The 27,731-nt window shown below is 26.8% G+C and overlaps 2 protein-coding genes across 5 annotated transcripts in view; one reads left to right on the plus strand and one right to left on the minus strand.

Moving 5' to 3' along the window:
* Positions 1-3,497: 3,497 nt before the first annotated feature.
* Positions 3,498-11,067, minus strand: LOC107456660 (uncharacterized). Its single transcript, XM_016074587.4, has 3 exons — positions 10,948-11,067; positions 9,305-9,391; positions 3,498-5,274 (listed from the first exon to the last, which is right to left on the minus strand). The coding sequence occupies exons 1-3, from the start codon at positions 10,960-10,962 to the stop codon at positions 3,856-3,858; spliced, it is 1,521 nt and encodes a 506-aa protein (XP_015930073.3). The 5' UTR covers positions 10,963-11,067; the 3' UTR covers positions 3,498-3,855.
* A 7,867-nt stretch (positions 11,068-18,934) lies between these two features.
* Positions 18,935-27,731, plus strand: part of Hdc (histidine decarboxylase) — a 54,031-nt gene continuing 45,234 nt past the window's right edge. For 2 of the 4 annotated variants that reach the window (XM_071177646.2, XM_071177648.2), the window contains exon 1: positions 18,993-19,231. The gene's annotated coding sequence lies outside the window, so the exon portion shown is untranslated. Of the gene's footprint in view, positions 19,232-27,731 lie in introns of all 4 variants that reach the window. The other 2 variants (XM_087157476.1, XM_016074594.5) reach the window with 2 other exon arrangements.

A 27,731-nucleotide genomic window follows, 5' to 3' on the forward strand; every position in this document is an offset into this window, starting at 1 on the left:
CATTCAGTACATATTTTAAGTACTCTTGTTAAAAAGAGATGAAATATATATAAATTAAATATGCATACTAAAAGTTTTTAATTAATTTTAAAAAAAGTAATCAAAAATTGATGAATAATTGAAAATATGACGAAAATGTTTAACCTCCGAAGAAAAAATAAATTTGCAATAAATATACGTACTGAAAGCCATAAATTTATTTAAAAAAAAGCATTCAAAGCTAGACGAATCATGAACGAGAACGGCGAAAATGCTTAATTGCCAGAGGAAACTAAGAGGAAGTAAAAGGTAATAATAAGAAAACATCTAAAACTTTCATCAGGGAATCAAGTTGATTCTGATATTTTTCCTGTTTTCCTTCATAGAGATTCGCCAGTTTCGATTAAGTTTATATTTCTTTCTTACTGTATAAGTTTGTGACATCTAACGCATAAAAATTCGAATGCTTAAACAAATGTTTATCTTAAAATGCTTTTTATTTGCTTCTTCAACACTAAGAAATAAAAAGAATAAATTAAGTTCCTCGAAAGTTTAGATCTCAAAACTTAAGATGAAAAATCATATCAATAACCTAGCAGATGTAAAAGAGAAATTGAAATAATGGTTATTAAATTTTCTAGGCTACAAAATGCTAGATTTTATTGTTTCCTCAATTGTGTTTTTATTACCAACTAAATTGCTGCTATATATTTTTATTGCCCATTATTAATTTTCTTTATTATATTTTATCAAAAATAATATTTGATATATTTTTCATAGCAATCTTCAAGATGTTATACAGAGAAAATTGATACGACAAATATACTAAGCTTATTAAGACGTTTTTGTATTGTCATTTGTAAGATTTCGTGATTGTTTTTGCGCAATACATTTAAAAATAATACTCTATTGACCTGATTAACTTCTACTAAAGATAGTAATTTTTTGTTGCAAATCGTAAATTTTCATACAAAAGCTCATAGCTGTGAGTCATATATTAGCTGATTTAGTTTCTAAGAACTTATTTTTTCTCATTCTCATTTTAAAGTTATGCACTTGAAATTTAGTTATTTCAATGCTTTTATAGGATTGGTTATATCTTTGGTTATAAAAACTTCCATATGCAAATGGCTAAAGGCCTATAATCTTAACCATTTTAAATTAAATTTCAGATAGTATGACTTGAAGGTATATATATACTCGGTATCATGATGAATTATAACAATGGAGCAATCACGGTTGCAGTTACAGTGAACTTCAGATTTTAGTAAACTAGAATTTTCCCCACGTTTTTTTTCCATCCGTAAGTGATCCTCATTTTAAAAAACATAAAATTGAATTGGATACTCATTTTATCATGTAAAACAGTGACAATAGTTTAGTATGAAGCAGCATAAAATTCATTTTACTTTTTTTTGTCTTTCCTGCGTTCATCAGAGTGCATTTAGAAGAACTGAATCGTTAACACGACAAAAACATAATAATCTTTTCTTCATCTTTTCCCAGAGCCACCGTTTCTCATGATACAAATATTATTCATACTCCATTTTGTATTTTTTACTTTAAATTAATGTGAGGATCCCGGTTTTCCTCATTGGAATGCGAATCCTCAATCCTCTGAGTCACCGCGACTCAAGCTCCCTTGATTGATAAAAAAAAATCAAGCTGCATGTTAAGTGCCAGTTCAGAAAAATCCATAACAAGGCTAAAGAGTGACATATATAGTTTGGCATCACTTTTAAAAAAAAATTAATATAAAATAGTAATATGTTAAGTATTTATTCTCAAGAACTGGTACCACAGATCAATATTGAGCTTCTTTTTATTCGAGAAGCTCTGGGTTCAACAGCTAGAACAGTTGAGAAATAAAATAGCATTCAAATTTCTAAAAATTTCCGGGTAATTTGTTTTGAAAATTTTTTTATTCAACAAAGTATCTGAATGTCTCTTATACAATTTAAAATGGATATTTAAGATTGAAAACAGATAACGAGTATGAGAACCTGACAATTGCAAATCATACTTGTTTACAATTTGTTTTAACTTTATTGTTGTTTTATGAAATGGCACATATGCATTTTTTTAAACAATAATTTTGCACTAAGAAATTATAAGTCACGTTTAACTTGAAAGCTTATATTAGTACATCTATATTAAAAATAATGAACATAGATTATAATGCCGTTTATTGTTCTGAGCTGAAAGTTTCTGAGTTATTTCTAAAATATAAAAAAAAATTATAGCTCCAGAGAGCTTTACATATTTCAGTTTTTAAAAATATATAATTTTGAGCTTTTTACCAGTTTTCAAATAATGGTTTGAGTCATTATAAATTTCAGTTCACTATAGTGACGTCATAAAGAAGTACTTTTTTTAAATTTAAGTATTGCAAATGCAATATAAAAATAAGTATTTCAAAAAAGTATAATTTTTAATTGTAACGGGACATAAGGATACTTATAATAGGACGTATGTAAAAAATATATTATTATTATTATGTTTAAAATTTGTTAAAAGGATTGAATAGGTAATTTTTTAACGCCATTTAAATATTCGTAAATAATTATGTATGTTTAAAGGGGTGTTCTCAGGAATCCTTTCACCAAAAACTACAATTTTAGTTTCTTAAAATCGAAGCAAAACTTTATTTTTAAACTATACTGTTTTGTTGAATAAATAATTCTTTTGTCTTTAAAATGCAGTGCACTTTAAAACGCAGTATTTAAAAACTTTTCAAACTATTTAAAAACTCCTCAGTTAGGTCAGTAGAGAAAGGAGAACAAACTTGAGAAATATTGAACGATTCTTAGAAATCAAACTTTTTGTCAGAGTGGTCAAACGTATATTGGACAAACTAAACGCATTTTTAAATTTCGTCTAAAGGAACATGAAAGATATGTCCCAAAATCAAGATATTAAACGTCCTTCATAGTTGGAATTCTAATCCTAGATTTGAAATTTATTCTCGTATAATCATTCAAAAATGCTTTTCATCTACCAAGCTCGATTTTCGGGAATCATTGCATATTTTGAAAGCTTTTAATAATTTAGTTCAGGATAATTTTTTCGCATTAATATTTTTATTATTATTATTAAAAATATTGTACTAATATTATTATATTATCTTTTTAATATTATATTATTATTATTATATTGTTTTTTAAAAATATTATACTATTATTATTAATAATTATAATAATAATACTATTATTTCTATTATTCTAATTCAATAATTTGCACTTCCTCTAAACTTCCTCATGCCTCGTTATTGAAGCCTTTATTTTATTATCTTGTTCAAACTTTTTCCTTTGACCCTACTATTTAAGTAAGTTTGCACACGTTTGTCTCTTTTCTCTTCTACTGTCATCTGGTGTTGAGACATTGAAGAAAGTGCCAATTCATAGAACTGAAACTATGTGTCCATTTCTGTACTTTATTCATGTTGCTTTTTGTTTTAGTTAATGTAAGCACTATTTCTAAAATCTGTTAGTGAAACATCATAAAACTCACGACAAAACTTTTTTGTTGCAATGCATAAATATATTTATTCAACCAATCAAGTTACACACCCTTCACATTTAAAAATATATACAATATAATCACATATAAAAATTGGTACCGAGGTTAAGTTGATGAAAATGATACAGATTAAATCTATCACCCATAAAAAATGAATCATGAAATATATAGTACATTATTTATAAAACTCTGCATTAAAAAGCTTTCGAATGCTTGACCAGTACAAAATTTGTGCAAAACTTGCATATAATGCAAATCAAGATATTGATGACAAAACCCGTCATAATAACATAACATCCGATATGTTGAACGTCTCAGTGTGTGATAAAATCTAGATTTTCTAAACATATAGCATAATTATTGCCTCAAATCCCATATTTCATCAGGTATCTCAACTGATTCCACTTCTAACCTTTCAAGTGGAGGACTTGGAGCTGAAAATCTATTCACGGAGGGTCTTAATCTTTTACCAAAAGCCGGCCTTTGTCTTTGCAGACGTTCAGACCTAACTGGTTGTTGTTGTTCTGGACCTTCTACTTCAGTAACTTGTTCGCCACTGGGCTCTTCTGGGGCGGCTTCAGTAACTGTTTCTGCATCGTCTGTGGGTGGATCCTCAATAGGTGGATCAACAGGTTTTTCTTCTGCAGGAGGTGCTTCTGTTGGTGGAGGTAAAGGATATTTATATCCTGGTGAAGGAGTGTAGGTGGGATACTTTGGTGGTGCAGGATACTTCGGTGCAGGTGGTGGATAGCTTGGAGTGTACTTTGGCTTGTAGCTTTTTGGTGGAGGGGGAGGATAACTTGGTTCTGGGTATTTTGGCTTGTAGCTTTTTGGTGGAGGGGGAGGATAACTTGGCTCTGGGTATTTTGGCTTGTAGCTTTTTGGTGGAGGGGGAGGATAACTTGGTTCTGGGTATTTTGGGTTGTAACTTTTTGGATGATCGGGATAAGTAGCAGGGGGTGGGTATTTTGGAGGTGGAGGATAGCTAGGTTTATCTGGTTTTGGAGGCGAAGGATATTTCGGGGCAGGAGGTGGATAGCTAGGATACTTAGGTTGAGGATATTTTGGAGCAGGATATTTAGGTGGAGAATAAGGGGGAGGTGAAGGGTAATCAGGTTGTGGATAATACGCTGGTGCAGGGTATTTTGGCTCTGGGTAGGTTGGAGGTGGGTACTTTGGTTGAGGATAGGCTGGATACTTTGGTTGAGGATAAGATGGATACTTTGGTTGAGGATATGCTGGATACTTTGGCTGAGGATAAGCTGGATACTTCGGCTGAGGATACGCTGGATACTTTGGTTTTGGATAAGCTGGTGGTGGATATTTTGATTGAGGATAAGCTGGTGGTGGATATTTTGGTTGGGGATAAGGACTAGAATATTTAGGGTAGCTGGGTGGGTAACTATAAGAATAAGAAGTTTTTGTCGGTTCTGGATACTTATACTGAGGAGGTGAGGGATAAGATGGATATGAAGGCGAATATGCAGGAGGTGGATAAGCAGGATAAGTTTTCGGAGGAGGCTTGTAAGGAGGTGGGTCCAATGCTGTTATTTCTACGCTGGCTGGATTCTGATTAGCAGTACCAGGCTCATTTGTTTTAATTTTCGCTCTAAACCCTGCGTTATCGGCAACATAATAGACAGTACGATAGACGCCATCGGCATTCCAGTAACCATATGATCCTTTTACAGATCCATCGTAAGGATCAGAAGACTCGTAACGATTTTGAGAGTTACCATAGCCATCATCCGTGTTGTATCCAAATGAATAAGGTTTCTGAAAAAAAAAATAAAAATTATAATTAAGAACTGCAAGGTTATCAAAAAATTTTTTAAAATGATATTTAGACTAAAACTCTTAATACGAAGGAATTATTTTTCAGTTTAAAAAATATATTTATATCTTAAGCTTGTATTGCTACGCTAGGAAATACATTTGCAAATAAATATACATGCGGATATATTTTAAGAAATAAAATGCTTCTCTAACAATTTTTTCCCTTATTTCATAGAAGAATTGAGAGAGAATTTATCCAAAAAGGTAATATTTTTTTGCAATGATCTGAATGTTTTTAATGAATAATCTATATGAATGTCAATGCTATATGAATGTCATTCAATAATGAAGTGAAGAAATTAAAATACAGCAATTTTTATTTCGAATAATACAAATAAATTTTCCTATATTTTTTATTTCCTGAAATACATTTTCATTCTCAATTTTGTAGTCGTTACTGATTAATCAAAAGATATGCAAAAAAGGCTAATAAATGCCCTCACCTAAAAAATACATTCCACTAATTAATTCTTAACTGTCTACATTTATCTTGTAAATAGCAATCTAAAAATGATTTATAAGAGCAATAAACAGTTATTGCCAGTTAAAGTGAGTTATCTTTTATGAGAAAAAATATGACGAAATCTAGATGACAGTGTTTAAAATCAAATTGTATTACAACATTTATATTGCAAGTTTAACTGCTTTTGCAAATCATTGAGAAAGGCTTAGAACTTTTTGAAAGGAATTAAGTAAAGAAATTAATAAGTTTTATTTAGTAAACAAAAAATTTTTATATTGTAAAATGAAAGTTTTTGCTGCTTTAAAAAGTATATGATTCCTTGCTAAATTTCAGAAAATTGTGGTATGTTATATAATAATCTACGACACAGGAATCTTACAAAGTATTCTATAATTTTGATAACATATATATTTAATGTTATTATTACATGATACTAATGTTTACTTTATAAATATTTTTTGATGTCGGAACTAAATTGACTTAAGACTTTTTTAAGCTCGTAACACTTATTAAATTAAATGTAATCTTAGAGTAAACGTTTTTATTAGATAATATTTTTACTGTTTATGTCTTATTGTTTTCTTATTTCAACTATTTAATTTAAGTTGTATTAATTTCTTTAAAATTAAATTCTAATTTTATATTATTAATCTGATGAACAAGTTCAACAAAAAATCTACAAAAACAATACGTGTTACAATGAGAAAATACAATTATTTTTTGAAACAAAGTGCAATGATTGCAAATTTTTATATAAGAAATAAATTTATAGTTCTAGAATTCATGGTAATATAATAAGTTTTCAAAATTGATACGGAATATACAATTATGAGATTTTAATTTTGCTGACGATAAATTAAATTTTTAAATTATCTCAGTAAAATCTAATAGCATATTTTACTTATTAAAGCATTACATTAAAACTAAATAAAATGCCTTCCTGATTTTTTTTTGCTGAATAGTGTTTTTTTAAGTTAAATTGAAATTGATATTAGATTTAAGATTTCATCTATACAATAAGTAAATATCAGTCATGTATATAATTTTTAGGAATCAAAAGGTTATAAAAGGGTTTGAAAACTTGTCGTTATTGAGTCTCGTAATATCTAGTTATATTATATTACATCAATATTTATATATAGAACGGTTTTCCTTGTGTCTGTAAAATATGATTCAAGCTAACAATAGTTAGAATTCCAAACATTTAAGGAGTACAAAGAAATGTACAAAGAAAAAAAGCAAAATCTAGTTTTTTTACTTTTAAATAGTTAATAAGTTTGTGCAATTTTGCGAACTTTTGTTATAATTATATTTAGAAATGAATAGAATCTAGCGTTTTTTTTCCATTTGGTTGAATATAAAGCAGCATTTTTCTCAATTTTTAAGATAAAGCTTTTTTTACATCCACATATTTCATAGTGGTGGGCTCAAGGACTTTCTATTTCATGTGATTTTGCTAAAAATTTAACAATATATTTTTTACAACTTTTTCGTTCGACTTAACTAAAACCTTAACAATATTGATTTTACGAATATTGAATCTGACCGCTTCAACTTAAAATCTAACTACATACATTTTACTAATTGTTAAAACATGAACTAGAACTGATTAAAAACGCAACTGAAATATTAAACCACGAACTAGAATAAATTAAAACACAACTCTGTTTGAAAAAGCTACCAATACTAGCGTTGAAAACTTAACAACTTTTTAATAATCCTAAACATAACAGTTCTACCAAATAATAAACATCAAATTCAAGAACATATTAAAACTGAAAAAACATCGGCGGCGTAACTAGATCACTTAACAAATACAATAACGAAGGCGCAACTAGATCACACATCGTTTTGTAATTTATTATCGTTTTCAAATTCCAGAAAAATAAATGATCTAGTTCATCGCTTTTAACACTAATGCCATATATATATACTACTAACATTACTCTAAGGAATTTTTCAATTTTCTTTACAGCATTTGATTAAATATGTATTAAATCTATACATGAAACATTCTTGATCGTCATGTATTCAGCCATTTTTTTAAGAATGGGGACCGATGGGGTAAAGTGGGTATAAAATCAAGCTTTTTATTAAAAAAGGCTGTAAAACTAGACCATTAAATTTATTTTACTGAACATTTTGATACATTTTGCATACATTGGATTCATGAAGCTTAAATATGAAGTATAACTTATCTATTTTGTTTGATTGTTTTCTTACGGTGATGCATTCAAAAGAACATGGTTCGATATACCCACTTCTTAAATTAATCTACATTTCATTAATAAACATATCCAAATATTGTTTTATAAATAAAAATGCTCTTAAATAAATGTGTCATTATTATATTTGAAAAAATATATCGCATAAAAATATTTCCTTCATATTATTAAATTAAGCAGTTTGTGGTTATCAAAATATTAGATTTCACTTCGAATTCAGCTTATTTTACTGAGTTTTACAACAGAATTTCATCAAAAAGCAAGAAAAGTGTAATAGCTTTTGGTTTATTTGAAAATTTAAAAATTAATATCTACAGTGGTAGTTTAAAGTGTTTTTACTATTTATAAAAGACATGTATTTTATTGAATTTAGCTACTTTATGGAAATAGTCCTTTTTCATGAAAAAACTGTCATATGAATGCAAAAACTTGCCTGGAAAGTCATCTATATCTATAAATATACCTGTTAAGTTATAAAATCATACTATTTTGGTAATTTCTTTAATTGTATAATACGTCGGTTATATTGGTCATTCTTCTCTTTAAAAATTAAATTTAAAAAAATTTTGCTTTCAGAGTTAAAATTACTATGTATGACAGTAATCAAATGAATAAATACTTTTTTTAGTTATCTTTTTATAAAATATAGAGCATTAGATACCTTCTACGCAACAGACTTTCTTTCAGACAGAACATACTTTTTACAGAACAGAGGATAACGCAGAAGTAAAAACAATATCTCTTTCATGCAACACATAGCTAAGCCTACTGATATACCTACTTCTCCCCACCTCAGAAAACAATTCACAATAAATAGAATTTTAAAATTTATTTTTAAATTTCTATGTAGATCTGTTATTTAGATGTCCCTCTACCTGTTTCAACTAAAATTAGGAATTTTTAACAGTTTTTAAAGATATTGGAAGAAAGTTCCTCAACAGCTTAAACTACATAAACATATAGTTTGTGAATCTTAAATTTTTTTTTTATCAGTTTATAAAACTGAAAAAAAAAAATGCTTGCAGCAATCCCAGCAATCCCTAAAATTATTAAAATTATCTCAACTTAAAAGACGAAAATATAATTTTTTTAACATGTACCCAATTTAGCTAACCTGACCCTACTGAAAAAATACTACTTTACCACAAAAATTGTATTAGTAATGAACAAACTGTTACATTTTTGTTAAAGATTTCATTTCGTCTTTTAATAATGCTTAAAATCTGTTTACTCTTTTCAAATAAAAATGTTAATTTGATGGGAAAAATAAAAACATACTTACTTTTGGGTACTTAGGATAGTTTTTATCTGCTTTTATGTAGATGCTATTCCAAAATATCACAGATAGTAGAGAGAAAAATAAGCAAGTCTGTAAAACAAAATTTTAATAAAATTAAAGCATAAATTTTCGTCACAAAAAGTATGTCACCTAAAATAATATACACATAAACAATTATGTATTAGAAATTAAAAAATTTATCAATTATGTCAAAATTAAAATTGTAAACATTAAATCTCTTTGTTGTACTAATATACATTCAATAAAAAGATTTTTGTGTCTAAAACCGTTTTAGAGAAGTCAGATAATTCATCCCAACCGAGGCTTGGTCTAACTTATTACTTATTTATTTTCAAAAGAAATTTTTTAATTTTTTTTACTGTTGTCAGTGGAGACATTTTAACATGAGATATTTTAAAAAATTTAGAAACCACAGAAAAAAATAATACTCAAGTTAAAAATTTTTATTTCTAATTTTTCAAAGTTTTTAAATATCATCGTTAAAATATTTTCAAAGGAGAAAAGGAGTTAAAAATAACCGTTTCAATAGTGAGATAAGATACATCAAATTTGGCATTGATTTTCATCGTTTATGCGTAATATAAACAATATAAATGCTAAATTTCAATACATATATTATTTAAATTCAATCAAAGTAAAATAATATAATTACAAAAATTTTAAAAAAAGCACTAAAACTAGCTAATGGCTACAGAAAAATCAAAAATGAGAATAAAATAAACATTAAATTCACACTTTGTGTTTTAACATAATGTTAAATATCAAATTTATTTAATGTTAAAATCACAATTTATATTTATTTTGAAATATTTAAAGGGAATAATCGAGTTTCGGAAATTACATTAGATATTAAACTAGTCAGTTTATTCGCATTTGATGTTTTTCAGAGGAAATTGAAGAAATAAAATCTACACGAAACACGCTACAAAAAATATTAACAGTGGTAAAGTTTTTAAATAAATTATTTAAATTAAATAATTTTTACACAAAAAATTATTGACGAACAGAATACTTATTAAAATCACAATTTATGTTTATTTTGAACTACTTATAGTGAATGATCTAGTTACTGAAATATGCATTAAATATTACTTCAGTAAGTTTAATTGTATTAGAGGTTATTAAATGAAAATGAAGAAATAAAATGTACATAAAGCACGCTTCAAAAACTAAATGAAAGATAAAAAAGGTTTTAAATTCTTGATCTATATAAAAAAAAAGAATAATTATAAATCATAATCCTAATTGATATTCAAAATTAACAAAAAAATACTAATAGACTTTTGATTTATATGATTACTGAACTAATTTACTGAACTAAATCTATTTATTTCTGTGTACGTCAAACATTTTTATTCATTTACATAACTTTAAAAGTATTATTTTAACTGGAATTTATGCCTTTATTTTAGTATTTTGATTAAACTTTATTTGAGTATATTGCCTAAATACGATAACCGTACATTTTCTACATTCATATTCTGCTAAAAGTATTTGGAAGAAAATAATTTTAAGACTCTTGCTACAAATGTTTACTCTACAAAATGTGATTCACTTACAAATTTTCATTTGGAAATAAAATTTTAAAATTTAATAAAATTGATATAAAACTAATCAATACTTACATAAGAGAAACCCATAATATAAGTTTATGTACTTCACAGGCTTCTTAGCCTGAGAAGATTAACTGTAACTGTCGTATCTTGCCTCGATTTCATATTTATATGAAAAGTTTTGCCCCAAATAAGAATCCACAGATCTGCGGGGGTTCAAAGATTAAAGGAAAGAAGAGCTCGCGCGATGAATTAATTGTCACCAATTAAGAGTATTTTGAAGCATTCCCGCGGTAAGAATTTTTGATTTTGGCACAAATTCCTCAGCAATCGAATTTCCAGTAACTGGGGAAATTCATTATTATTTTCGATTTCTACCCATGTTATGAAACAAAATTATTACGCTTTTTAAGAGTTTGAAAATATTTTGCAACTATGAAGAGAAAGAGAAAGTTTGATTGTGTTACTATATGAAATTTAGACTGACATTGAATACTTGAGATTATTAAAAACGATTTTGGGAAAGTTACTTAACCTTAAAAATGATTTTTTAGTAGATAAAAGTTCAATTTCCTTATGTTTCTAATGGTTCAAGAATAAAAAAAAATTTTAAAAATTTCTTTCCTTGTGCTAGACTAAAAAGTGTTTGATTTCAATACAGTTTTTTTTTGGAGTTTTCGATCTTAAGAAATGAAAGGAACTTAAAAGAGATTTTATAACTTTGTGAATTTTCATGCTATAGTGACTTTAGAGGAGATTTAAGTCAAATAAATTTTGACTGAACAATTTTTGCAAGAAAGGTATCAATAAGTTTTTTAATAAGTATAAAATTTAAATAAGCAATATTCAAAAATATGAGATTAAAAAGGTTCAAATAAATTTTATTATCATGAAAACATTTTTATTTTTTTACATAGCATAGATTTTATATGTTTTCGTGGTCATTGTGTTTCCGTAAAGCAAATTTGTGACAATGTAACTCAGGGATATTATATTAGAAATAATTCAATATTTATTTATAATTTATATCCGAATCAGCACCATAATCTAGAAACGCAAAACGTAAAACTTATATTTAAAAATATTACTTACGTCATTTTGAAGTTCTTTAGTTTTTCCGTTAAACGTATTTAAAGATCTGAATCCATGTATGTATTTCTAAACTCAATAATACCGATGTAATGCACGTGTTTCATTTTATATTTCACTAATTCAACAACCGTTTTTTGTATGGTGTGACGAAAGAAAATAATCAATTACTCGGTATTGATAAGCACTATAAAATCATTTAAAATACTGAAAGATATATATACCGACACCATTAAGCTAAAACAAGTAAATTAAAAAAAAATTATTGTTATTTGTTACCCAATATGCTTTTAAAAGTTCATCGATCAAAATAAAAATTAACTATGCTCGCGGTCATGCTGTTGTTGCTATTGCTCAGTCTCAACTTCCTATAACCACCACCTTTCGGTGGGCCATAAAAACCCTATTTCCATGCAGACTATAATATGTATTTTGGTACTAATATTAGTGAGTTTAGTAACTATATAAAACTTTTATTAACAAATTATCAGTAGTACTTATTACCAATATTAATTAACATTAGCGTCAATAATAATATGGCGATATTTTATGGATCTCTTCGACAAATAAGTACCTTTTCTCCATTAATTTAGATTTTTAATTAAAAATATATTTAATTTCATATTGTATATGTTGCGAAAATTACTTTGTAATTCTCTAAAATAATTCGTAACGATACTAATACTTTTTTTATTTATTTTTATGAACTAAAATCAGTATACTTATTTTGAAGGCTGTAAAAAATTACCTAACTATTATTGACGCCTGCGAAGCTTAATTAAATGCGGTATTATAGGTGTCGCTGAAGTGAGAACCTATTGTACCAACATCGGTGTTAATACTGAATAGACACTGTTGTAGTAGGTTTATCTACTACCCTTCGAAACGGATAAATACTCTAATAATATCCTTATAATGTACATTCATACCCTCTAATACGAAAACTTTATTTCTGGCATTTATTATAATTTTTTGTGCTGCTTCATACTATTAGATTTACCTCATTACTCTGCGATTTAGGAGTTCACCAAACGAAAGATAAACCAAAATTCACCAAAAGACGAATTGGGAGCCGCGATAGCTCAGGGGATAGAGCCTTCGCCTTCCAATGAGGTGAACCGGAGTTCGATCCCGGCGATGGCTGGTCGATACGAATTCCGCATCCGGCTTGCACTGACCACAGTGCTGACTTGAAATATCCTCAATGTTAGACGGATCATGGGATAGAATCCCCTTTCCATCAGGCTTGACGTGTGAGGTTCTCGTGGTCTTCTTCTCCATGTAACGCAAATGCGGGTTAGTTTCGTCAAAAAGTCCTCGACGAAGGCTGTTCAACGACAGTTATGAAATAAAATATAAAATAAAAGAGGAATTGACATATAATATTCAGAATTTGTATCAATTTTCCAATGGATAAATTCAATTTAATATATTAGTTCTTTTGAGTCGAATGTTTATAGAGACGCGTTTTAAAAGCCTAAGTATAGTGTAAGAGAATTAAGTAAGTATAAGAATTAAAAATATTGGTTTCATGCACCTTTTAAATTCCGAATTCGGTGACGTCATCACCGTACCTTGAGAATTATTAACAGTGATTTTACTTGCGATAACCTAATCTAGGAAGCCGAAGATAAATAATTTATTAAAACTTATGATAATTTTTGTTTTATTAGAGCTGAAAGCTATCAAATCGGTCATATTATAAAATATATATTAAATCCTAGGAAAAACTTTTTCTTGGAAGCGAGAGCCAGTGATCAGGGTTTTAATGTAGATATTTAGGTCCGTCGTGTTTGGAACTAAATTTAGTCCGAATAAGTTCAGAATTATGGTCTTGCATAAATTACATACATACACCAAAAATGAGAAAATATCTATGGTCATAACTACCAAAAAATGGTAAAACTTGTCATGTTTTTGCCTCTATCTAAAAAAAACTCAATAATTTTTACTGAAGAGCTTTGGAAACTATATTGGTAAATTTAATAATAAAGTATGGTTTCATGATATGTGATAAGACTTGAGAGTTTTATCATGATACCATAGAGTATGGCATAAGAACTATTTATTTGGTTAAGTTTATTTTTCTTAGTTTTGTATTTTTTATTATATGTGAGTTAATAAGAACTATAATTTTTAAAACCAGATCTTTCGATAAACCATTACCATATGAACAGAAAAAATTGCTTAAATGCCCTATGTTTTGATTTTATTAAGCAAAATTATACTTTTTTTTAAAAAATGCTTTATTTTACTAAAATTTTTATTATTATACAGTACAGTAAATCTCTAAATTTCTTCATTTCTGAGTTACTGTTAGTGAAATGTTAAGTATAATAAGTAGTATAGTTATATAAAAAAAGACAAAAATGAAGTTACATAACGGCTGTTTTATTCTGATTTAAATTGATTGACTCAAATTTAAGTTATGTGTTATATTTTAACTAACATAAGAATATTTCAGTATTGTTAAATACTTAACTAGAGCCTTGTTTGTTTATTATTTTTGAAAATAAGTTTATACTCGACGGATATAAATCTCAAATTTACCTTAAAAAAGTAATAAATTTCAATAATTAAAGGAATATAAATTTTACAAATTAAAATATTATAAATTACACTAGGAGGCTTCGCCTCCTGGTCGCTAACGCTCACCAACCCCCGGAACTGCTTTCGCAGTTCATTTCGGATTGCTTCGCAATCCAATGCTCGCTTTGCTCGCTCATTGGATACGTTCTTAACGTCTAGCTTTTGTATACTTTTTGAATACTGAAGTTCCGAAAACTTTTCACTGTAGAAAATTTTAAACCTGTACATTTCAATATTAATTTGAAATTGCAAACAGTTCACATATTTTTCTTAATCACACTATTGTAAACTTCAGTTGTTGAGAAAAGTAACTGTTGTAAGTTTTGTTTCAAAGTCTTTCCCACCAGAGGGCTAAAGCCATGTGTTGTAAAACAATATGAAATACTAGTAGTCTGCCACTGAACGCCGGATATAAATCCGGCGTTCCGATGCAAAGCCGATGCGGCTTTGATGAAGATAATTTTGTATTTTTAATTCTCTGCAGGGCGCCACCCTAATAATATGTAATTTGTAAAATAAATGTAGATATTTTTGATTATTGATGAAGCCCATCATTTTGTGTTTTCATCAGTGTTCAGAAGCAAAACAACAATGAGTTTTTTTATTTTATCACAAAAATATAATATTTATAAAAAACAAAGAAAAGAGTCAGAAAATGAGTATAGTCATAGAAAAAGTTAAAATTATAATATAGTATTTGTCAGTTAAAATATAGCTTTTTAAGTCATTTCTAAAAATTCAAATTTCTCCCAGGCAATTCTAAAGTAGTATTAGTAAGGTAGTATTGTTAAGTTGAAACACAATATTTTTAGTTTTGATGTCAACAATACAATTCAATTTTTCACAAAAACGATTGTTTCCATTGTTAAATTCAATGTCAACAATTCAAATTTTTCTGAGGCAAACTCTTAACCTCTAAATATTAGTTTTTTATGCACACATTTCTAAATGGCAGTATTGAAGTCCTCAAATTTAGCATGAAGTTGTAAAATGTAATGAAAGAGGGTCATAGCAATAATGAAAGTAGAAGTAAAGTTAGTACTGTAAAATTAAAACAATATTTTTAATCAATGAGCCAAGTTCTTCAAGAATCAGTTGTAGAAGTAGGTTGTTTATTTAAAATTTTTATAGAATTTCTTTAAAAACACAATTGTTAATTTGGGCATTTGGCGATACAACACTTATAGAATTGAAGGATTTGTTACGTCAAGCGCTCAGGTATCATAATTTTGATCTAGTTGCGCTTCTATGTCATTTTGATTTATGTTGCTAAGTTAACTTTCAAAAAATTCTATGGCTGGCAACAGCATTTTTATTTTTTAGAATTCGTTATTTTTTTAGCGAAATGTTTTTTAACCTAACAGAATTCTTTGCCGACTGATATATGAAGGAAATAAAGTAAATATTTAAGTGTTGTGAAAAGAATCTTATTTAGTTGTACAAAGTACTTCAGCCAAAATTTGGGAGCCACGTAAGAGAATTATATATATTAGATCAGAAACACATCCTTAAAAGGCAGAATGCTTTGGTGTTTTCAAAACGTAAACAAAGCAAAACAAACGTTGCCACCGGCGGAAAAGAAATACAGCCAAAATTTGGGAGCCACGTAAGAGAATTATATATAATAGACTAGCACTAAATCTTTCAATAAATTTGAAAATTCTCACTTAATAGCATATTTGAGGAGAGTGAGTTTCAATTAAAATATTGTTTCTGTGAATCCAAACCATATAAAATTCTTTTTTTCGCGACCAATGCACAACGCCAAATATGAAAACTTAGAGATGTAGGGTTGAGGGTTGTTTTTAATTTATCAATTTCAGAATTTTCAAAAATCAGTAGAATAAAAAGGGTCTTTAAAACTAGATCAAAAAAACAAATATATTTTGACAATTACAAAAAAAAATTACGTCTCAAAAAATTTAAAGAACACATTAAATTGATTTGTAAATTTTCCAATAACTAGGTAACTTAATATGAGTGTTAATTTTTACCTCTGTTTATTACCCTTGTGTAAATTATTTGATCCCTTTAATCTAAAAATAAAATAAAATGTTCGATATTTTTGAAAATTTAAAAATCACTTAATTTATCATACTGAAATCAAATTAATGCTTACCATTATAAAATGTATGAATGTAGTGTAATTAGAAAGTACAATTTTGCTCATTTTACAAAACATCTAAAAAAAAACATATGATTGTGTTCTGTGCCCTAAATATTCCATTACATTGTAAGAAAATTTATGGTATTTTTATGGACTTTCTTTGTATATTTAATTGTTTAAAGCTGTTTTGTTGATAAAGCGGTTTTTCTCGGTTTTTTATCCAAACCGTAAATAGATTAAAACAGTCATTTCAAATTCTAGCTTATAACATGCAATTTTGCTTACCGTACGACAATTCTCCTTTTTTCTTCATGTCATTTTACGATAATTTTCTATACTTGCTTTTATTTTTCAGCAATTACGTTATGGCTTTAAACATCGTGTAAACTGAACTAAATTCATAAAACGCATAAAGTTTTCAATTGAAATATTACGTAACTGGATCAAATTGTAATTGAATTATCTTCCTGTAATGTTTCGTTTCTTTAAGTCAGAAGATCTATTTAGATGCGATTAAATTAATTCCAGTTGAGAGAAAGGTATTCCCACATTATAATTCAAATTACTAATAAAATCAAATATTGAACCGATCAAATATTGAAATATAGAACCGAACTTGTTAAATATTGAACCTATTTTTGCGAGAGTGTAGAATAAAGTGTCAAATGAGATATGCATAGAATAGATTTAAGATTCACAGAAAACTAAGCAGAACTAAATTCTTAAGACTCTTTAGGTTTTCAATTGAAATAATCTTTCATGTGAATCAAACCGTAATTGAATTATTTTTCCTGGAATTCATCACTTTCTTTCGTCAGAAAATCTGCAGTGATAAGATTCAATTTATTCAAGTTGCGAGGGAAGATAACAACTAGCTTCCAAATGAGCTATAAATAACATCAGAAAGAGGACAAGGAAAGTCCTATTGCTACGCTTTTCATCTTCTTTCATTAATTTACTTCACTTCTAAATAATTTAGACCTCTCGCTGGCATAGAGCGCGAACTTCGCTCTTATATTCGATTGAACAATTTTAATGACAGAAAGAAATTTATCCGTAATAGTTCGATATATTAGTAAATTAATAATTGGAAAGAATTGATAAAATAAGTATAAATTACCATTTTTATTCTTGAATCAAAAATAAGTATGGATATTACAAGTACATAATTCAAAGCTATTTGCAATTTTTTAAAATTTACATAACACCGCTTAGAAAATAACGGAATGTAACACCGTTTTAAAACGTAATGTAACACCGTTAACGTCTTGAAAGAAAAAAACGAAAATTTTTATGTAAAAAATATGATTTTTCAGCTTTATAACAATAAAAAGTTAAAAAAGTTTTGTTATAAAATTTACTACTTTCTTTTTTAAGAATTTTCAATGTTTTATATTTGGTATGAGTTGATGTCCTCCTAGCTTTTTTAAATTTTAATAAATACACAAAAACTTCTCTTTATTTTTATAAACACCTACATTGTAAAATATTCGAAACAAAATTACGGTATCAAATACCGGCACTTTGAGTGCATCATACATGAAATCCATTTTACCGTAAAGTCAATTTTCACCATAAAATATTATAACGTAATTTGTACAGTTATGTATATTTACTTACAGTGATTCAGTGATTTTACGGGAGAGTTATTATTGTAAAAATTGCAATGTATCAGATTTTTGCTCCGTAATGTATGTTCTGTTAAAAATGGATTTTACAGTAAAAAGTACTGACAAACAGGATGCCGGTACTTTTTACCGTATTTCTTTTGAGTCGACAATATTTTAAAAAATCAGAAGTTATTTATTTAATATTTCATTATAAATATGTTTCATTGAATTAGTTGGTTTCCATTTTTTTATCTTTTGATATAATTGTTAATAAAAAAAATATCAAAAGCTGAAAATTCTTTTTTTTTAAATTAAAAATATATTAATTTACGCTAAATCAGAATAGCATTAATTGAGTAAATTTTAATATCATGACTAGAAGGATGTAAAACAACGCACATGCTATGTTCAATGCAAAATCTTTTTGTACTATTATTGCTTCATATACACATATTGAATCAGCTATTTCTCAATAATAGACTCAGATTAAGGAACAAAATTAAATGCACGAATTCCATTATTTATTTCAGATAGGACGTTAAACAAATAATTTAATTCCAACAACAAGCCAATTGTTTCTATATTGATATTAATTTACCAAAATTGAAACCATGATTAAGATCAAAAGGGATAGTACTTAAAGATGTAAATCTTTATGTACTATCCATTATAAATGTAATCTTTCATTATGTACTCTACATAGCGTTCGATTTTATTATTGTGCTTATGTACGTTTTGAAACGTTTCTGAAAGAAGCAAGAAATATCGTCTGCACAAAAATAATTATTAAAATTGAAATCAAACGATTTTCAGGAACTATTCTTACTTAGTAAAAATATTATTTCGATTCAGGTTTTTTAACATTTTCAGACGATAAACTTAAATTAAGATAACATTTAATTGAATTTTAAAAAAAAAAGATTAATCGTTGCGTGTAAATGCTTAAGAATATTTGAGACAGGTAAATTTATTATGCAATTATCCTTTTTCATGTGTAAAAGATATTTTATAGCTTTTTTGTTCTACCTTTTAAGTAAATGTTATGTCGCTTTGATTAAAATTTTTAATTTCATTCTAAGTTGATATTTTACTGAAATTATTTTTCAGAAGTTTAGCAATTTTATATTAATTTATCATGAAAATTAGTAAGCAATATTTAAGAAATAAAATTTTAATTTAATTGCATTAAATTCAGTGAAAGTACCTAATTATAAAAAATATCATGCTAATCATATACATCTATAATTAATGTAGAGTTTGTAACTAGAAAATGTTTGAATTTATTAAGTTCGTTTGTATTCCTCAGACGATGAGGGTCTCAAAATACTGTCAATAACTTTCAAAATATTGTTTATGAAATATTCGGAACAGTTAGCTGTATGATATTTCTGTTAATTAAGCTTCTATTTAGATTTTCGGACAATCTTTCTTATTTTGATTTATATTTTATTTTTATGATATTTTCATTAATCATTCATATTCATTTATCATTATCATTTCATTAATCATTCATTCATATTTTTATGATATTTTTCGTCAAGGACTTAACACTAGATTTGAACAAGGAAGTCATTTTGACTGCTTTTTAATTTCAGCAAGAAAAGCAATAATGACACACTGTAAATAAATGACACAGTTTCTTAAAATTTTTTGACTTTTATAATTAATTTTATTGTTGATAATTACTAATAACCTGTTATATAAATGAAGAAAATTATCAAAAGTATTAAAAACTAATTTTAAACAAATTTCTTTATGCATTAGTTATTCTTTCACAATGCTGTCATTTTGACTGCTTTTGGGCAATATAGGTATTTCAGTCTTTCTAGTGTTAACCAAGTTACGATATATCAGGGACTTCGTAAAATATTTAAAAGGCTTGTACGTTTTATTGTTTTCTTTGAATGTCTGCGATAAATTTAAAATTATTATAATGCATATTGCTGCTCTTCTTTTAAATGTAATTTTTTACTTTTATTGTGATTTTATATTTTTATCAAAACTTTTACAAATTTAGAGTAATAAAATGAGTCTATAGCAATTTTTAATTTAATATAAAGTTAACTGTTGTTACACATTATGTTTTTGAAATATTTGTTTTCTGAGATTTGTTAGTTTTATTATGTTAGCAAAGGCTCCTCTAATATTAGTTTTAGTAAGTAAAAAGTTTTGGTGATATGTTTTGGATAATAAAATAATTAGGAAACGGTTAAATAACTATGAGAGGAAAAATATATTAGCAGAATTGTTATTTTTATTAAAAGTTGAGGTGAAAATGTATTTTTCTTACTGAAGTTCACTTACTGGTGCTTTCCTAGTATTCTTGATATTTTTTACAGTTTATTTCATTATTTGGGCGAAATAATAGTGAAAAAAGTTCATTTATAATAGTGAAAAAAATTAAGAAAAATTTCCCCAATGCGGAAGTATGCAAGTTATTATTTGAATATTAGACATAATCAATGAATCAATTAATAAAACCAAATTTCTGTGATAATTTGTTTAAGTACACATTGTACATTAAATCATAATTCAAAGAAAATTAGAAAAAAAAGTTAATTTTTTTCAAGAGTATGTTTTGAATGGTGATCTTTAAACTTGCTACCATTTTGCAAAAAATAATTTTAAGCTATCTGTTTTCTGAAAAATCCAGTTTGATAATTTTAATTTTTTTTAAAAAATTTTTCAGATCAAAAATAATTAATAAATAAAAAGGGGAATGAAAAAATGCTGTTTTTAGTCTGATGTTGATATTTAATGACTAATTTTGGACAAATTGCATACAGTAATTTTTACTATTCTTATTTGAGCACTTTTTTATTGCTACCTTGTAAGATAATCTCAATAATACTTTAGCATAACCAATTTCATTGGTACATTCTATACATTTCTAGGTACATTCATGTTGGATCAAAAAAAGTCTTGTATTCTAGTCCAACTTTGAAGCTAACGTTTCTTACTGCATTCCACAAATTATCTCATTGTATTTACGTCTAAAATGCACAAATACACACTATAGTGTTAATCAATCTATGCACAGCATAGAAAAAATAAGAAACAATATACAGAAATTACAAGCGTTACAATTTCTCAAAAATATAGTGCCTCTCTACAATGTTCCATACAAATATAATTTCAAAGACGTGTATTTCTCCATGATCTTTGCGCAAAATTATTGAATTAGAATGATTAATAACAAATAATAATAATTAACTGATATTAAGATAAATAAGTTTAATATTATTATTTTCATAATATTGTACATAAAGGTAATTCTGTGGTTGTTTGAAAAAAAAAAGATTTTTTAATTGCATGAAAAAACTTTTAAATTACACATTGCTTTCATTTTCATTTTTTTAAGAAACTACCTTAAATATTAAAAATATTTTGTTTTTCAAAGAAATTAGCAAAGCAAACATTAAGCTCCATATCATATGAAAAAAAAAAATGAGTCGTTCTGTTAGAAAAAACAGTAAAATTGAAAATCCTATTTTAATGTTAATAATGCACCTGAAATATATATTTATAGTAGAAAATGGTAGAATCGATTATTGTTTCAATGTAATCGAAGTCACATTGGAAAGGGCAACAAATAAAAAAAAAACTAAATATTTTTGCTTTATTAATTGAAGAAATTAGGGGAAGAAACCTAGTTCTTTCATCAAGCTCTTCAATTGTGCAGGTATAGGCCTTTTAGTTTTGAACATTATTTCATAATTTTGCTCATTATTGATTTATTGTTTTTTTAAGCAACATTTTAACAACAATCAAACAACATTTTAACAACTTAAAAACTATAACTTATTAAAATGTTTTGTAGAATATCAGCTCTAGTGTTTTTGAAACACTAAAAGTTGCGATCTAGTTCAGCCTTTTTCTAGAATAACGGAATCAATTAATCTTATTCGTCTGATAATTTTCATTAAACTTAGCTAAACTTTGTGAAGTAACCTCAATGCCTCCGAAATACAAACGGATCTACAGCTATTTAAAAAAATATCAATGTTATTATGCTCGCTGTGATATTTTTTACAGTATCTATTAATCATGAGAGGAGATATTGTATTAACGAAAAGGTAATATTAATAAAAAAATTTTTCAATTTATTATTTAGATTTAATTATACCGCAACTTTATTTATAAAATAGAATAATCATGCTCATATTCAAAGAAATTTCTTTCAAACCACGCTATTTTTGAAGCTTTGCATTATGAAATATTCCCTGCTTGGATGAGATTCGAGAAACTGGTAATTTAGTTCAAAAACTATCATGTGTAATTATCGATTCGATTAAAATATTTTTGACCTTAATATTCAATTATAACAATCGCTTATTTTCCGATTTTTCTGAATATGTCAAAATTTTCTGGACAGTTTAAAAATTATCACATTACATTATTTTTTATATTGTTAATTCATGGACTAGGAAATACAGTTTACTCATTTAAAAGATCCTATAATTTTAATACTTTTTCTAAAACATCGTTAAAATTCTTTTTGTCTTTTTAAACTTATTAAACCGTGATGTTTATTTTTGTTAAAAAAAAACAAACAACAACCTTAAAACCGAAACTCAATTTTATGTAGAATCCTTCACAGTTCACTGCTTCAAACATGGTGCTTGAACACCAGTATTATTCAAATTTATAGCAATCTTAATATGGTATAAAATTTGACCATATAATCGTGCCTCTAAATTTTTATCGACCGTTCCAAAAATTCATCAAGAACTAAAATACTATTTAATTTAACACCTTAATAAAGTGTCATCAAAATTGAATGAAACTATAGTTCAAAATACCGATGTTAGGATTCAATGTTGAACTGCGTAAATATAATCCTGCTTCTTAAATTCGATTGCTTGTTCTTATAGTTCCTCTTGAACTGAAACACGGTTAAATTTAACAACTTATTAAAGTGACAAAAAATGTTCGGGAAATTTCTTAGTTCAAAGTACCGATGTTAGGATTCAAGGTTGAATCAATTTTTCTGAAAAAGTAGTTGTTACACTTAACCTACCTTTTTTTTTAATCCCAGAGACAATAAATTTTAAATCTACGTCGAAGTCTTTTCTATTAACTTTCTTTTTCATCTAACAAAGCATATGAGCGGAAATGCAGAAGGAGTTCCTATTGTTAAATTCCACTTTGATTATTAAATATTGTGTATTTGTTTTATATCCATTTCCTGTCGATTTACGCAATGATTTCAAATTCTTTGCTTATGAGGTTTTTTTTCTTTGTCATGTCAGAGTTTTCGATTGAATTTATTTGAGTCTTTAACATTTCACTAGAGTCTGTCTAACACTAATTTTATTGAAATTTAAAATAAGGATTGAAATGGCTTAGCACTTCAAATTAAACATGCATTTTGGTGATAATGTGCAACTCCCTTTGGTAATATTTGAGAATTGACGACTTGATACTTCTGCCAATTTCTATTTGTCTGATTAATTGAAGGGAATTATTCTGATTCCTTCAATTTTTATTTGACAATGTAAAATTTCACTTTGGTAATCTTAGGGAATTATGGATTTGATTATGGATTATGGATTTGATTTCAATTTTTGTTTCATAACATGTAGAAATTCAATCTGATACCTTCAATCTTTATCTGATAATTTAAAATTTTACTTGTATAATTTTGGAGAATTGTGGGCTTGTTATTTCCTTCGATTTTTATCTGAATAACTTAAAACTTTGACAGCTTGTATATCATAGGTAGTTTCCATTAAATGCACTTCTTTTAATTTTTTTTTACAAAATAGTGGCATCTTGAAATAAATTTGGGAAATGTATATGTATAAAGGCATAAACGTGCAGATAAAAAATAAAATTTTATAACTATCAAAAATAAAAGTTTCCCTGATATTTATGGAAAATAAATAAATGATATTTTTCCTTTTAAATTACAAACCTAACAATTACCTATTTATTTTAGTTGCTTAAGAGGAGAGCTTTGTTCGCTAACATTTTGGGACGCATGGTTCAGACTATGAAGTTAGAACTAAAGTTTGCTCAAACTATTATTCCAGATGAGATTTATGGCATGCCTTAGTAAATAAACACACAGTTCCTCCATATTAGTTGTATTTGTGTATATAGGTAGCAACTCTATTATTTCAGAGTCTCAGCGAACTCATTTATGATTTTTCATTGCATATAAATATATGTACTAAATTGTTAATGTATAATCTGCATCGCACAGTAAATAATTCTTATTGCCAGCTATGCTTATTTTCTTGGGGGTTGCATATTGCTCTACCCATTTTAATTCCGTCTTTGATTTTTTACTCATTTTTTACTGCCTAAAATGATTTACCGAGTTTTAACATCGGGTTAAAAAATATCTGTTTTCAATACCAGAAGAGAAAAAAAAACTATTGATAAAGTTCAATCATAAAAAAGTTTCTTTAGTTAACGCACGATTATTTGAATAATAAATATTTGACGAATATTTGAATGAAATAATAAATAAACATCATTAAGAAAATGAATAGATTAACAAATAATATATTTCTTACTAAAAATATGACTTAAATTTCATTTAAAAGAAAGTAAATGCTTCAATCAAAACATATTATTCATAATATGTCTTGATAATTACCACTGCTTTTTTATAAATTGTAATAATACTCAATAACAATAACTGCAGAAATCTACTAATCCGAAATTTAAAAGAATGAATACTATTTCTGGTAATGCAAGGTTATGTAGTCTTTTAATAAAATATGAAATTTTCAAAGAAGTGTGTAATTATTTCTTTGATAATACTATTTATTTGATATATTGTACAGTTGATTTTAGTCTTTAAAGTTTTTTCTTGCATAATATTTTGAACTAAGAGAATACAAAATATTATCTGTAAAAGAGATTAATTCGAAAAGATACATTGTATTTTAATATTAGATAACTTTGCAAAACAAACACCATAAATCCTAATTGCTCAGTTGCTGACAAAAAAATTAATAGCTTTATACTTGAACTTGAAATGCCCTCTTGACAGAAGAAAATCTTTCGGTTTATTTAGTTTATTGATTTTCACTAAAATGGTGTTTACTAAAATGGTGTTTACGTATACTGGAATAAATGTCAACATGTATCATTATCTTCAATAAAAATTACGAAACTGTTTTAATTTTAGATGCTTGCAACTCAAAATATTTCATGTCTCTACGCTTTAAAAGGAAAATTTGAATGTGCTTGTATATTTTTATAATTAGAACAATAATTTGAATACCAAGCAGGGATTTATGAAACTTATATAAGTCATTAATTGTTTTCATAATGTTACATTGATTTGAAACTTACACGTGTTGTTATTAATGTACGAATCAAAAGCGCTTCAAGGTTTCTTAAAACATAAATTTTTTACTAGCATGTTATGTTGAAGTGAGAAACTTGTTATTATTTTCTGTTTTTAATTACCGAAATGTAATTACAGTGCTCAGAGCACAAACGTTTCTCAATTCTTTTGAGTTTTGCGTCAAAACGCGTTATAAATTTCTGCGTTTTTTGAGATGAAAAAATTATGTAGAATTACTTTTTAAACAAAATTTTAAGCATTTTTAATTTCAAGTGATTCTATTCTTTCTATTCAAGTTTCAGTAAGAAGTATATATTTCACAATTTTCAGAACACTAATGCTTCTCAATTTTTAAAGAAATGTTTTATGGTTCACGTCAGAGCGCGTTTTAAAGTTCTACGTTTTTTAAGATGACGAGATTATGTAGAAATATTTTTAGCCCACAACATTCAGTTTTTTGAATTTTAAGTGATTTTATTATTTTTGCATTTCTAAATTTCTGTAAAAAAATATCTGTTTCACAACTTTCCGAACACAAAATGCTTCTCTGTTTTTTTTTCTCCTGAATGTGTTAAGTTCTATGTTTTTTAAGATGATAAAATTTTGTAGAAATAATTTTTGCCCATTATATTAAGTATTTCTAAATTATAATAGATTTAATTTTTTTCTGCTTGCCTTTTTCTTAATTTCGGTAAAAAATATGAGTTTACAAAAAATGTATCACAAGTATTAGAGCATAATATAAAGCTTATATTTTATAATTGAGCTTAAAAGAGACATCAGCAATAAAATTTAAATTAAAATGAAAAATATATCTTTAGATTCGTAATTAACAAAAGAAAATTGTCCAGCATGCTTACGTTTAGCTAGAAGTTAACGAGATGAGACCTCTACCCGCGCCATCTTGAATTTCAGGTTACTTTTCAAGTTTTCGTTCTCTTATTTTTTTGTTACTTTAAATGTTTTTGATGATATAGTATTATTTAGCAGCACAATATTTTTAATAAAATGGGGAAAATAAGGGAGTATCTTTGTTAAATTAGGAGAAAGAGAGCTTGATAATTTTTCTCTAAACTTAAAAGAAATCCATTTCAAGAGAGAATTCATTTTAAGTTTAAAATTATTTAATAACTTCATTTCTGATATACGAGTGAGTAAGAAATTTCGTCAAATATTCGAAATTTTTCAACTCGTCAAGAATCATTGATTTCAAAGTGGAATAATGTTCAAAATAATGAAATACAGCTGAAAGGCGGAATCAATAGCAAAAACGTCATTTCTGAGAGTTGAATTTTTAAAATTAGCAGCGCCATTTTGTTTAAAATAAGAATAATATTTAAAAATAAAATGCCCACGAAGTTTTAACAGCTTCTAATGAAATTTAAAAATTTCTATATCGTTTTTATTTTTTATTTATCAGCCAGTACATTTTTTTAAAAAATAAAATCTAAGAGAAATCTCAGTTACCGATTTTCACTTAATTTCTTAGAGGTGAGAATAAAATGTTTTTACCGACCACCCCCAACTTCCGTATACGAAAAAAAAAAACTTCCTTCAGAAACAATACACGCAATCGGAAAAGATAAAACAATGGAAGGGTAATAACAAAAAAAGAACGCAATTACATCGAAAATACATCACCTTCCCCCAAAGAAGAAGAAAAATAAGAAATCTGGCGCAATACATGTTATTAACACGGGCCAAAAGCGGCTGACAAACTCTCCGTTTCGCCATATTCTTTAAGATTTTTATCATTTTCAGGTGATTAGGTAGTTTTTGTGTAAAAATTCAAGAAAAAAAATACACAATGCACTTTTTGTAAGAACAAATGGAATTTCTTATGCTCTCTATTCGCCAAATTTGAGTTACAACTGAATAAAAGATAATCTACATAATCTTTTGAAGTGTTTAGCATACGAAAACAATAAATTTTTTTGAAAATAAATTTCTTTTCTTCGTGCTTACTTAATCAGATATAGTTTAGTTAAGCGTTAATCTTTACAAGACGATAATCTATATAGTCTTATCTAGTTTTTAGTGCACAAAAACAATAATTTTTAAAAAAAATAAAATTAACATGTCTTTTTATGTGTTTTAAATCAAATATAGTTTAGCTAATCGTTAAAAGTGATGTAATATACTCGATGCCACTAAA

Source organism: Parasteatoda tepidariorum, chromosome 2 (genome assembly GCF_982258835.1).
Source record: "Parasteatoda tepidariorum strain Cologne lab strain chromosome 2, Ptep-v5.0, whole genome shotgun sequence".
In the NCBI taxonomy this organism is placed as follows: Eukaryota; Metazoa; Arthropoda; class Arachnida; order Araneae; family Theridiidae; genus Parasteatoda; species Parasteatoda tepidariorum.

What these genes read in the sequence shown, in the direction of transcription:
- LOC107456660 (XM_016074587.4), bottom strand. An exon ending in ACTATCCTAAGTACCCAAAA is followed by an intron (nt 5,275 to 9,304) that starts GTAAGTATGTTT and finishes TTTTTTTTTCAG; the next exon opens with AAACCTTATTCATTTGGATA.